We start from the raw sequence: 12,464 nt of genomic DNA on the forward strand, positions 1-12,464 counted from the left end.
TTGAGTACAGTAGCAGCTCTTCTGTTGGCAGTCTTATTTATCCTGACTGTAGCCATCTGGTCTCACTGAGCCCAAGCACCGCAAGCTTATAGCGTTGCATTTCTGCAGCCATTTGTGTGGTCTTTTCTGTTTTCATGCATAGTTCTGATGTTCCATGTTCCAATGATCACGGTTTTCCTGGTTGATAAAAGGGTGGTGAACATTGTAGTTTCCTTCTGGCTTTCATGATAGCACATCATACTCCCTCGGGATGAGGGTCCTTTTTTTCCCAGGAGTGCAATCTGTTGAGCTGTTGTCAGTGTTTCTGTAGCTGGGACTTTTTTACAGGGTAGGGGTGCTAGTCCTACAGCCAACCCTCCTCCTTTCTCATCCGGGCTTGGGACCAGCCATGGCAGAGTTATAGCAGTAGTAGGATCTTATTATCCAACCCCTACAAGAGGTCCAATAGTATTTTTGCATGTTGCGCTTTCATTTATTATGCTCTGTACCAGTATAACCATTGATTTGTAACTCATTTGAAAGATCAAATGGCAACACTTGATTTGGGCAATGAATGGGAGTACTAAATATCAGGTCACAGCAAAATTTTACAGCATTTAAATCCTCTGTAAAGTTTCTGTCAGAATGTGGTTGCATGTTGATATCTCACTGATTCCATATAAAATATACATATGTGCTTAACACTTTATGGATAAAAAGATGCTTTCCCTAACTTTCAGCCCTGCACACTCACTCTAGTCTCCGTCTTCCAGATTGTCATAGGTAATACATTCTGCAGGCAAAAGAAATCCTTCAGTTTACACTTGTGCAGCACTGTTGTCTTGTCATATTGCTTGCTGTGGTACTTGTGTGGTACCATTAACTTCCAAGTGTTTGCCAAGGCGTAACTGATTGGAACTCAGTAAACAATTCTGTTGAAGAAACACAAGAATAGATTCCAAGGCAAGAAAGGCTCTGTATATTCATCTAGTCTGATTTCCCCTATAACACAGGCCATGGAATTTCCCTAAAATAATTCCTAGGGCAGATCTTCTAGAAAAACGTCCCATCTTGATTTGAAGGTGACCCATGATGGAGATGCCACCATGACCATGGCTAAATTTGTTCCAGTGGTTAATTAGCAATTGACACCTTACATCCAGTCTGAATGTGCATCTGTTGTCTTGCATTTCTTCTTTTCTGTGCTAGATTGAAGAGCCTATTATCAAATGTATTCCCCCTATAAGTATGTGTAGATTGTGGTCAAATCATTCCTTAAACTTCTCTTTGTTAAGGTAAAGAGTTTGAGCACCTCACATTTGTCAGTTTAAGGCAGTAAAATCTTTTGAAAGTAAAGTGACTTTTACTGATCACATAGCAGATCTGTCAAGATCTGGGATTCTACATACCGAAGCCATTTTTTCAAAGCAGAACCACTTGTGAAAAATCCCCCTAAACCAAAAAATCCTCCTTTAATACATACATACCAGCCATAGAAACGTGGTTTTTGTTACATTACCAGCAGTTTTCTTTTCTTTTTTTCTTTCTTTTTTGCAGAGCCTTAATAAATATTTATAAAATGCAGCCTACATCTAGGATTCAGAAAGTTGGAATTAGTTTGTTTTTTGCAGTAATAGATTTTGTCTCTGATGAAACACAGCGCCATCCCCCCACAAGACAATTCTTTACCTCCTGCATCGAGATCCTAGGCCAAGTAAGTCTATGCTCTGTGCACTCTTATACTGCATGCATCACAATTTAATCCCCTTTGCCTTCTGATGTCTGAGGTCTAAAATAAAAGTCTGTGAATTCATAGCTAACTGTGCCACTCATTCTCCAACAACCACATTGCAAAATACCTCAGTAATGTTACATCTAAGTGGCATGATGACTGTTACTCTGAGATGCCCGTTTAGCTGCCTCAGGCTCAACGTGAAAAGAAAATTATGGAGTTAAGTAGTTGAGAAGCCTGGATCTTGAGTTTGTCATTTGAATCCCGGTAACTGCAATGCGTACAAAGTCATTTTGGTTCATTGATTGACTGTTCCTCTCCTGTGCCTTTGTCACCTTCAGATTAAATTGTTGCAATATGCTTTCTGTACAACACTACTCAGAAGGTACTGCTGGCATAAAACAATTCCTACTGCTCAGTAGTGTTAATACGGAGCATGTTATACCCATGCTCCAGAGAACATGTTAGGTGTTTATGCACATCCAGGTGCAAAGCATGGCATGTGTTTGATTTATTAAGCCCCACATAGTTAGGGTTCCCATTCCACTTTCTGTATGTGCCACTGTTGCATTTAAGATTAGCTGAAGAGTGCTTGTTAACTATTCCTGCATTAGGCCCTCTGACAGAAGGGGCAGTTGCATAGGGACCTGGTGTTCCAAAAGGGTCTGGAGCTCCAGCTGCTCCCGCTGCTGCTACTTTGGCAGTAGTGGTGGCTGGAGCTCCAGGACCCTTTGAAGAGCTGGAGCAGTTCAGTCACTCTGCTGCTGTGCATGGTTGTAAGGTGGGGGCCCAGTGATGCAGTCTGGGTGTTGTTAAGGGTTGGCTGGTTGTGGCCCCACCCCTTTTGCTCTTGGCCCTGCCCCTTGTGTGGGCATGGAACCAGGTCCCCTTCCCACCTTGCTCCAGGGCCCATGACAGCTGACAGTCCTGCTGCCTACCTTTAAAATGAGGAAGGGCTCTTGAATCAGGAATTGCTATGCTCCTGTTTTCCCACCTGAGAAAGAATTTTTGACTTGTTGGACCTTGTTGTAAGACTTTTGTGGACACATGGCCTTTTGCGGACACATGGCCTTTTGCTAAAGGCAGCCACGAAACACGGACAGCATTTCTGTAATTTTTGTTTATTTGTGTAACCTGGGAGTCCTGATCATGGTCCAGGATCCTGTTGTCTAGGTCCTGGACAAACAGAACAAATAAGACAGTCCCAGCACCTGTACATTTACAATCTTGGTTCAGTTTGTGTTGCATTTTAAGAATACTTTTTATGTGCACTCAAAGATAGACTTAAAGGGAAGAGTAGCAGAGAGAAAGCCGTGCTAGTCTATATACTATCAAAACAAAAAAGCAGTCAAGTAGCACTTTAAACACTAACAAAATAATTTATTAGGTGAGCTTTTGTGGGACAGACCCACTTCTTCAGACCATAGCCGCACCAGAACATGGCTATGGTCTGAAGAAGTGGGTCTTTCCCACAGAAGCTCACCTAATAAATTATTTTGTTAGTGTTTAAAGTGCTACTTGACTGCTTTTTTTGTTTTGATAGATTCAAAGGGCTGTATTTAAATGGACAGACATTGACTGTATTTTGGGAGAATCCTAATCCAACTGAATTCTCCCTCACAAAAAAGGCCTGTTGTAAAGAATGCAACTACATTCTTCAGGAATTCTTTAATTACACTGTGTCTCTTTTAAGGTGTTTATCAGTGGGACGAAGTCTGAGTGCAAATTAGTCCTCCAAACAATCCTACAGAATCGAAGACTCTGTAATCTGCTCTCTCCCTACTTCACTCCAGTTGCCTCTCCTGATGAATTTGTAGATCTGTATGAAAAAGTTGTGGTCTTTCTGAGTGATGACAACAGTGACGTTGTTTTCACATTGCTGACAAAGGTAATGTGCTCGTGAATGCTCACGAAGTAGTGTTAAATGGGTTGCGTCTCAGGACTTCTCCTGAAGAGTATGAATTCAGACTGACAGAGAAATGAGTACAAATCTGACTTGTTAAAGTAGCGGTGATGAATTACTCGATAGGAGTATATTGGTAGTATAGCACAGCTCTTAATGTGGCTAAATTGAATTGGGGCCTGGAGGTGAAGGCATAAGTGACAAGAAAGATCATCTCTCTCACATCGTGTGCAGCAGTAGTACACGCTTTCCAGTGCTTCCCTTTCAGCATGTCTTACTTCTGAGTTTGGGCTCCGTGGAAGGTTTGGGCTCTTGGGTGTCTCGGAAGGTAGCCAGTCAGTGCCACTGGGACAGCAGTATTGGAGACACAGATACATGTCCTCTGGGAATCTGCTGAATGCCCCTTTGCACTTCATGCAAGCAGCCAAGCAACTGCTGGGTGAAGATTATGTTCAGTCACTACTAGGTTGGACCTGAACAGATAACTTGGAGCTTAGACAGATGCTGTCTCCATTTTCCAATTTATAAACCAGGCAGTCATCCCAGCTTGTCCCCGCTTGTACTTTTAAAAGCCTCAATTTAACAAGGTACCTGATTAACTCTCACCAAGGGATGATGCCTCTTGCAGAATCACAGCCCAAATCAGGACTATTCATTCTCAAGATTGGTAGGGTGACCATATCTCCCTGTCCCAAGTATAGGATAGGGAGATAATGGGGGAAAGGCAGCTCCTCCAAGCCCCAGGGAGCTGGGAAGGAGGTGGCAGCTGCTGGTGCTCCCCAGGAGCCCGGGGAAGCCACAGCCGTTGGCGATCCCCTGGAGCCCTGGGGAAGCTGCAGCTGCCAGCCTTCCTGGGAGCCGTGGGGAAGCAGCAGCTGCCCACACTCAGCCCGCTTCCCCAAGGCTGAGGGGAGGGCAAATACAGGACGAGTCCCTTAAAAAAAAAAAAAAAAAAAGTCAGGACACCTTTTTGGCATCCCAGATACAGGACTGTCCGGCCCAGTATGGGATGTATGATCACCCTAAAGATCAGGCACTGGTGTGTCATGTAGCCTTAGGGAGTTTGTTTTTTGACCACCAGGAACACAGGCCTGGATGAAAAGAGCTTTCCCTGACCTTTCTTGAAACAAAAATATCCTTTTTCTGTCCCAGCAAATCCTTTTTTTTCCCTGAAATTTAACTCTTCAATTAACTGTATTTTTAATTGTGCTTCCTGAAATACTGTCTCTTTTTTCAGTTTGACCTCCTACAATGGCTAAACCTCACTAAGCCTCCTCTAGCTGAACGTACCCGGCTTCTGGAATCCATTCACCTTGCGCTCAGTGCGTGTGGTCTGGAGCCTGAAGAAGACATTTTGATGCCATTTAATATCTTCTGCAAGCACTGGACATATCTCCTCCAGTACCAGTTCCCTGACCATTACAGTGACTTCCTCAGACTGCTCATGCAAAGTGAGTATGCAAGTCTAAGGTAACTGGCACACTGAACTGTACTGGCGGCTTCAGTAGTTACACTGCTCAAATGTGGGCTGGGGTAGGGAGAGGGATTGCAACTAAACTACCACAAATGCAACATGATTTTGATATTTTCCACAGTTTAGTAAATGCCAGTTTGTGTATATATTATTCTGCTCATTGAATTTTAGCTGTACAAAAAGGTTCCATTCTCCTTTGCATGAAGATCCACAGATTTGGGGTGATAGATTCTCAGTCCGTGGTGCTGCAGAGCATTGCTTTCTCTTGCCGGCAAAGCTGAAACGTCTCATAAGACTGAACCAATCTGCCATCAGTTGTGTTGCAGCATGTTTTGAGGCACCTTTGGTGTTGCAGTTAAAACACTGGAATTCTAGAACTCTGGGTTTGAGTCTCACCTCTGCAATATACATCCAGTGTAACTCTGCGAAATTTCTTAATCTTGCTGTTCCTCAGTTCTGCACCTGTACAATGGGTGACAAAGCTGCTTTTCTTTCCCCCATTTTCTTGTTTATTAGATTATAAACTCTTTGAGGCATCATAGGGTGCCCACTGCAGTGGGGTCCTGAACTTAGTTGAGGCCCTGCAAACTGTAATAAACATAATCACTAAATCTGAAAATTAAAACACCCACCCACATATGGGGAATGGCTTTAAAATCCTGCAGTTCAAACAACCATCTCTCACACAGTTTTGTCACTTGCTGTAAGTGTCAGTCTGATAATAGGTAGCTGTGTTAGTCTCTACCTGCAGAAACAATGAGAAGTCACCCTATAGACTAACAGGTTTATTGGAGCATAAGCTTTCATGGGCAGATCCACTTTGTCAGGTGCATGCCATCTAATAATAGGCTCCTCTGGCTAATAGTAGGACAGAGAAAGTGAAGTTACCATTATGATTTTCATGTACCTTTCCTGGATAAAAAACGCAACCCCCTTTCTCCTTGTCCTAAGGTTCTTCAGAGCAGCTGCTTAGCCCTGAGTGCTGGAAGGCATTGCTAAAAATGTTGGGCTGCTGTTCCTCTGAAACTGAACAAAGGGGCAAGGGCGAGTCCACTAAAAGTACCGTACCACAGAGCTCTGCAAAAATCCTTCTGTCTGCAGAACAGGTGGGAAGCTTTCTGGCTGGTCTCTGGCGTTTACTGTAATTTTCAGCTGAAATCAGTGTGCATCACTGAACAGCGGCATAGTGCCGTACCACTTTCTTCCCCTGAATTTATCTCCTCCTTGATTGATTTGAGCTTTCACTTCTCTGCAGGTCACAGAGACAATAGAATGGCTTTCCAAGTCCTTCTGCAAGCTGCGCTTAGCTTCGATGGATTTCAGGAGCTTTGGCCTGTTCTCAAAGTGGAGCCCTTACATGACTGAAGTGAAGACATTGCTGGAGTACCTTGTGAAACGGCTTATTGATTCTGAGGTGGTTGGGTTAGTGCAGGAACCAGCAGGCAGCATCAGGGTTCTAGCAGGTAATGTGCATAAAAGCAAATGATTTAAAGAGAAAACATGGCTTTCTACAATGCAGTGATTTAATATCCTCCACTGCAGACGTTTGCATCTGTAAATATAGTAGAGGCAGAGCCTTGTGAAGATCTTAGCTGTGGCTTATGAAATGTGGAACAATTTAGCTTAGCTCCTGAGGAGTCTAGGAGCACCCCAAAGCCAAGATTCTTTGTGAGAAGCATTATCTGGAGCGACGGTCTGTCTGCCCAGCAAACAAAATCAGTCTGCACTTACCCAGAGCTCAGGAATTCAGGCTGATCTGTATGTGGCACTAAAAAAATAAGGCAAGATAGTGTGGAAACATTTCATCTTCAGTGCTTCATGTTGCAGGGATGCGGTATAACATCTGTACCTTGCTATTAAAGTTGACGGGAAAAATCTAGATCTGCTGTGTGAACTGTGTTCCCAGACCCCGTGTTCTCTTCAGGTGCAGATGTGCTGTTTCCACTGTTTTCAGAGAGAGGCGTGTGCTGTTGGGGTCTGAACACAGGAACCAGACTCCTCAGTTCTGACAGAGCCCCTTTTTGCCTTTAGGCAAGTTTCTTCACTCCTTTTGATTCAGTTTGTCTATAAAAATAGTATTATATTTACCTGGCAGGGGTTGTGAGATCTGATGAGGTAATGTTTATGAAGTCATTGCAAAAGGTAAAGTACTTATTAATTTTTTTCCAGACTTCATTTGCTCATACAAAATGGATTTAGTTTGGTTTGTGGCTTTTTTGGAGGAAGAGGTTAAGTTCTTTTATTCAGGCTTAGCAACTATGTATAATTTGGTTACTATCGTTATATGTGAGTAACAAAGATGTGTTTTTTAGTGGTGCAGTCCTTGCATTCGACCATTGCTGAGCTCTTTAAACCATGGATTCTGGTGTTAAATAGAGATGATACCAGGTAAAGACTAATGCAGTTTTATTTTTCACAATTAAATAACTGTTGCTCTTAAAAGAAGGAGTATTTTTAAAGTGATGGTTTCATTATTATCCTCTGTTTAAGCAGAAAAGCTGATTATAATTTCAAGTCAGGTCACTGAAAAATTGTGGAGCTAATTAGTGAACTCATCAGGACACGGTATTTTAATTTTTTTGTTAGGAGTTGCACTTCACAAAGAAAACTAATTGGTCACAGTCCTCTGACTCATTCCTGTCAGTGTTGTTTGACTTGAGTTTTGAATAAACCATGAAAAAAGATGTCTAGCATAGCTAAAGTATGTTTAAAGAAAAAAAAAATCCCACACTAAATAAATTACCTTAGTCCGCTGTCCTTCATTCAGTCTTGGACCAGTGGAAAGGAGCACTGTCTGGCTGAGGGGCCAGGGCAGTACTAATTGCTAATACCTTGCTACTGTCATGACAAAAAATGTCTTGCCATAACAGGACAATCCTTTCTAGACCTCGTAAACTGGGCCCAACATTGGTGTGGAACCACAGTTAATAAAAAGAAAAACAAGGATGTTGACAACAGTGTTCCCTGTAATTTTTTCCTCCATGGGAAGAATAACTTCCGTTATGTGCACCAAGGCCTGTGTGGAGGTGCAGCACCAGTAGAAACACATACTCCCTCCCTTCTGTGGGCACTGTGGGTGCTCACTAATCAGCTGGGCAGCACTTGAATCTCTCCTGGGCTGCTGCCCAGTTGCTCGGCTTGCATGGAACCTGACTGGCAATTAGTACTGGATACAATTTAAAAACTGGCTTCCAGACTCCTGCCTTCAGCTTCCATAACACTGATGTCTCCCTTGTCACTTTTGTGCAAGCTAGCCTTTCCCCAAACACTAATTATAGTGAAAAGCCATTGGGATGAGTCAATCCTCGCATTGCAGCTGCCGTGAGTTGTGTATGTTTTAAATACATCTCAGAGTTTTCCACTGGGGGGGAAACAACGTCTCGTGTTAACCAACTAGGTGCAGTTTCCTTGTAAACGCCAAATCTTCTTTAGCCATGAATGTATTTCCAACATGTAATTTAAAAGTTGAACATTGCTGGAATACTCTGTAGATTGACACTTGTGAAAGAGATCTGGGAATACTGGCACAAGTAGGTAGATGGTTATATGGTCCCCCAGCGTGGCTTTAGTATAGCCCCCAAATGTGTACCTGTTCCAAGCAAGGAATGGGTGAATGTAAATGGTTGAGACTGAATGAAGGGCCACACACCTTTAATATCCTCATCTTTGTGCCATTAATGTACTAGGTCAGCTTCTGCAGGTATTTCTAAATTAGATAAATGTCTTTTACCTGTGGTGTCCTGGTCAATGCAGTGACAAGATGACTTTGTTTGTGTTTTGGAAGTAAACAGCAGTGCTACCCCTGGTTGGAGAGTGACACTCCTGTAGCCTCCAATATGGTTCAGTTGTTCACAGACTGCATAGAGGTTTTACACCAGAGCTTTAAAGGTAGGTGACATCCAGATTTGTTCAGTCATTTCTGTGTGGTTGTACTTTCTGCTCTAGCAGCTCAAACAGCACTTTGGATGGCTGTGTTTGGTAGGTATTACTTTCTAGCCAAATTTATGTCTCTTTTTTCTGTTATAAGTGCTATCCCCTAACTCAGGGGTCAGCCACCTTTCTTTGGTGGAGTGCAAAAATTTGACCTTTTGACCTTTGCATACAGTCTAAGTGCTGTGATGCTTTTTAAAGTCACTCGTAGTCCTACGTACAACAGCTTCTAAATGTATTAAAGATGCAGAGCTTTACCTTTCAGGTTATGGTTGGTAGCATTAGCTGGTCTTTGGTTAATCCACAGGCTTTGAGCAAGCTCCTGGCTGCATGGGGAAGGAAGGGCAGGGCTGAGCTCCTGCCTCACGTGCTGATGAAAATCAGCTCACGTGCCACTCTTGGCACCTGTGTCAGGGGTTGCTGACCCTTGCCCTAACTTACTCATGAAATGAAAAGGGTGGCATGGACAGAGAAGAAAGGGCAGGTTTTCAGAAAGGTTAGAGAGGGCAAAGCAAAAGTTTTGGCAGAGGCTCTGGATGTGTGATAAGGTGGAGAGTGGGATTTAGAGCCAATCAAAATATTTCTGGTTGCACTGGCAAATGCACTTTGTGAAGCTTTCTGTCTTGCTTGTGAATCATTGACCGATATCAGACAGATGTTTGTGCATTCCGGAATACCCCATTAGAGGGCACAGGGAGTGCTGCTCAGATTGGTTTTCGGAAATGCTGATTACTTAGCTGAGATTTTGGAGGGTTCTGTAGTAGAGTGGTTCATGGACACATGTCATAACGGTGAAGAAACAGTTTATTGGAGTATGTTTAGCTATGAAATTTAAAGTACATTCACAAATCAAGCAGAAGAGGTTGAACACATTAAGTAAGTGACTCTGACACTTTCAGTAGAATTGACATGATGTACTGTACATTTGAGAGTGTTTGTGTGTCTGTCTGTCCGTAGGTCCATTTGTTCAAGAAGTTCTTCTAAATGGTCAGAGCTAAGACCCCCAAATGAGTTATACAGCTTTCTCTTATCATAACTTAAAGCCAGGTCAGGGATTGGTTTAGGGGGAGAGGTAGATATGTTGGAGGGTAGAGAGAATCCAGAGTGACCTGGTTAAATTGGAGGACTGGGCCAAGAGAAATCTGATGTGGTTTGACAAGGAGAAGTGTAGAGGCCTGCACCTGGGGTGGAAGAATCCCAACCATTGTTACAGGCTGGGGACCGACTGGCTCAGCAGCAGTACGACGGAAAGGGACCTAGGGGTTATGGTGGATGAAAGGCTGGATATGAGTAAACAGTGTGCCTTTGTAGCTAAGAAGGCTAACGGTATACTAGGGTTCATTAGGAGGAGCATTTTGAGCGGACCTAGAGAAGTAGTTATTCCCCTCTCTTTGGCACTGATGAGGCCAAACCTGGAATATCGTGTCCAGTTTTGGGCCCCCCTCCCCAGTATAAAAAGGATGTGGACTTGCTGGAGCAGGTTCAGCAGAGGGCAACAAAAATGATTAAGGAGGTGGAGCACAAGACCTATGAGGGTAGGCTGAGGGATTTGGGCTTGTTTAGTTCACAGAAGAGAAGAGCTGGGGTGATTTCATAGCAGCTGTCAACTTACTGAAGGGGAGCTCTAAAGAGGAGGGTGAGAAACTGTTCTCAGTTGTGTCAGATGGTAGAGCAAGGAGTAATGATCTGAAGTTGAAGTGGGAGAGGTGTAGGTTAGATATTAGGAAAAACTACTTCACCAGGAGGGTGGTGAAGCATTGGAATTCATTGCTTAGAGAGGTGGTGGATTCTCTATCCCTCGAGGTTTTTAAGTGACGACTGGACAAGGTCCTAGCTGGGATGACTTAGTGGGGGTTGATCCTGCTTGAAGCAGGAGGCTGGACTAGATGACCTTCTGAGGTCCTTTCCAGCCCTATGATTCTGTGTGATTCTGGGTGTGATTGGTTGTGCCAGGACAATGGGACATGCCTGGAATGCGATCGGAAAGAAAGGGAAGAGATAGGAGGGAAAGTTATACTGACGACTACCTGCAGGGGCACAGTTAGATCCCAGAATGACCATAGGAGGACAGCAAGTGCCCCAGCCCTGGGGAGCAGCCCCTGGCTGGCAGCGTGGCTCCCACCACCTTGGCCTACACCAGAAGCCACTGGCAGATGGCCAGCATGGCTCCAGCCACCGTCTGGGGAGCAGCCAGGAGGCTGCATGGCCCTTGCTGTCCCAGGCTGGCCCCGGTGACCAGCCAGCTACCCCCTAGCCTGAGTTCCCTCAACTCCCAACCCCCTGTTCTGCTTCCACACCCCCAGCCCCTTATCTTGAGCACCCCTCTCCCCATGTCTCCCAGCCCCTTCCCTGACTCCTGCACCCTCCTCACCACCCTCTATCTCCCTGCCCTGAAGGACCCGTGCAACACCAGGTAAGTTGCCTAGCAGTAAATATATTTTTATTTACAAAATGTAAAAACTAAAGGTTCTCTGTAAAAATGCAAATACCAAATTTTTTCATGGCAAACAGATTTCTTGAGTTCCCCATTATAACTCTTGTAGCCCAATTATCTCTTTTCAAAGAAGAATCCACTCGCATTATAGAGTGAAACAAAAAAGGCTTAGAAAATGTACTTTTACTTTGAATGTTATATCTTTGGAAGAACTTGGAGTGAATGTGCGTCCCCTTTTACAGTCAGATTTGTTTGTGTTTGGCTAGGTTTCCCTGAATCTGTGTTTTAAATGAGCCGTTTCCTTTTAATCTAGATAAGTTGTTGCCAGGCCACTGTGGGGCTCTGTGGTTACACCTGATGCATTATTGTGACTCATGCACAGCCCCAAAAATGCCAGAGTTCATTCTCTATACATTGCACACTGAATTCAGGAGACTCCCTTGGAGAGAGATGCACCCAGATCAGATGCTCATGGAAGAGTTCTTTAAAGTAAGCACTTAATGTGTATTGAAGTAAGACTGCTTATACGAGTTAATTTTGTCTTTGAAATTAAATATGTATGTACTGCAGTTTGTTTAGCCAGAGTACATCAGTTAGGTTTATTGTAGAAACAGAGGGTTGCTATTATCATGCTATTGCTATTACCATACCATACCATTATTAATACTATAATAATACATCAGTACAATATTACTACTGTAGGATTCAGTTACAGTTATGTTTCCCTGAGTGGTACTATCAGAGCCCACTATGGCATCTAAGCATCTCACAGCCTTTAAGGTATTTATGCTCAACCTCTTTGGGAGGAAGAGCAGCGCTATTGTCCCCATTTTACAGATGGGGAAATTGTGAAGGGTCGTGACTCGGACAAGGTGACACAGGATGTGTCTGATGAATCAGTGATTGAGTCCAGTTTTCCCCTGTCCCAGGCTAGTGCTGTAACCACTGCATCACTTCCTTTCCACCAGTATTATCTATTTGTGTTGTGGTACTGCCAATAAGTCCCAGCCCT

The 12,464-nt window shown here is 43.7% G+C and overlaps 1 protein-coding gene across 11 annotated transcripts in view; it reads left to right on the plus strand.

The window, feature by feature from the left end:
* Window positions 1-12,464, plus strand: part of EPG5 (ectopic P-granules 5 autophagy tethering factor) — a 98,375-nt gene that overhangs the window by 55,275 nt on the left and 30,636 nt on the right. For 9 of the 11 annotated variants that reach the window (XR_012645813.1, XR_012645814.1, XM_074995828.1 and 6 more), the window contains 8 exons: window positions 1,537-1,693; window positions 3,405-3,599; window positions 4,852-5,065; window positions 6,040-6,194; window positions 6,344-6,551; window positions 7,401-7,476; window positions 8,873-8,976; window positions 11,766-11,941. Coding sequence is in view for 7 of the 11 variants with exons in the window: in XM_074995828.1 (XP_074851929.1) it covers window positions 1,537-1,693; window positions 3,405-3,599; window positions 4,852-5,065; window positions 6,040-6,194; window positions 6,344-6,551; window positions 7,401-7,476; window positions 8,873-8,976; window positions 11,766-11,941 (1,285 nt within the window). In the remaining 4 variants the exon portion in view is untranslated. The remainder of the gene's footprint in view (window positions 1-1,536; window positions 1,694-3,404; window positions 3,600-4,851; window positions 5,066-6,039; window positions 6,195-6,343; window positions 6,552-7,400; window positions 7,477-8,872; window positions 8,977-11,765; window positions 11,942-12,464) is intronic. The other 2 variants (XR_012645815.1, XR_012645816.1) reach the window with 1 other exon arrangement.

Source organism: Carettochelys insculpta, chromosome 5 (assembly GCF_033958435.1).
Source record: "Carettochelys insculpta isolate YL-2023 chromosome 5, ASM3395843v1, whole genome shotgun sequence".
NCBI lineage: Eukaryota > Metazoa > Chordata > Testudines > Carettochelyidae > Carettochelys > Carettochelys insculpta.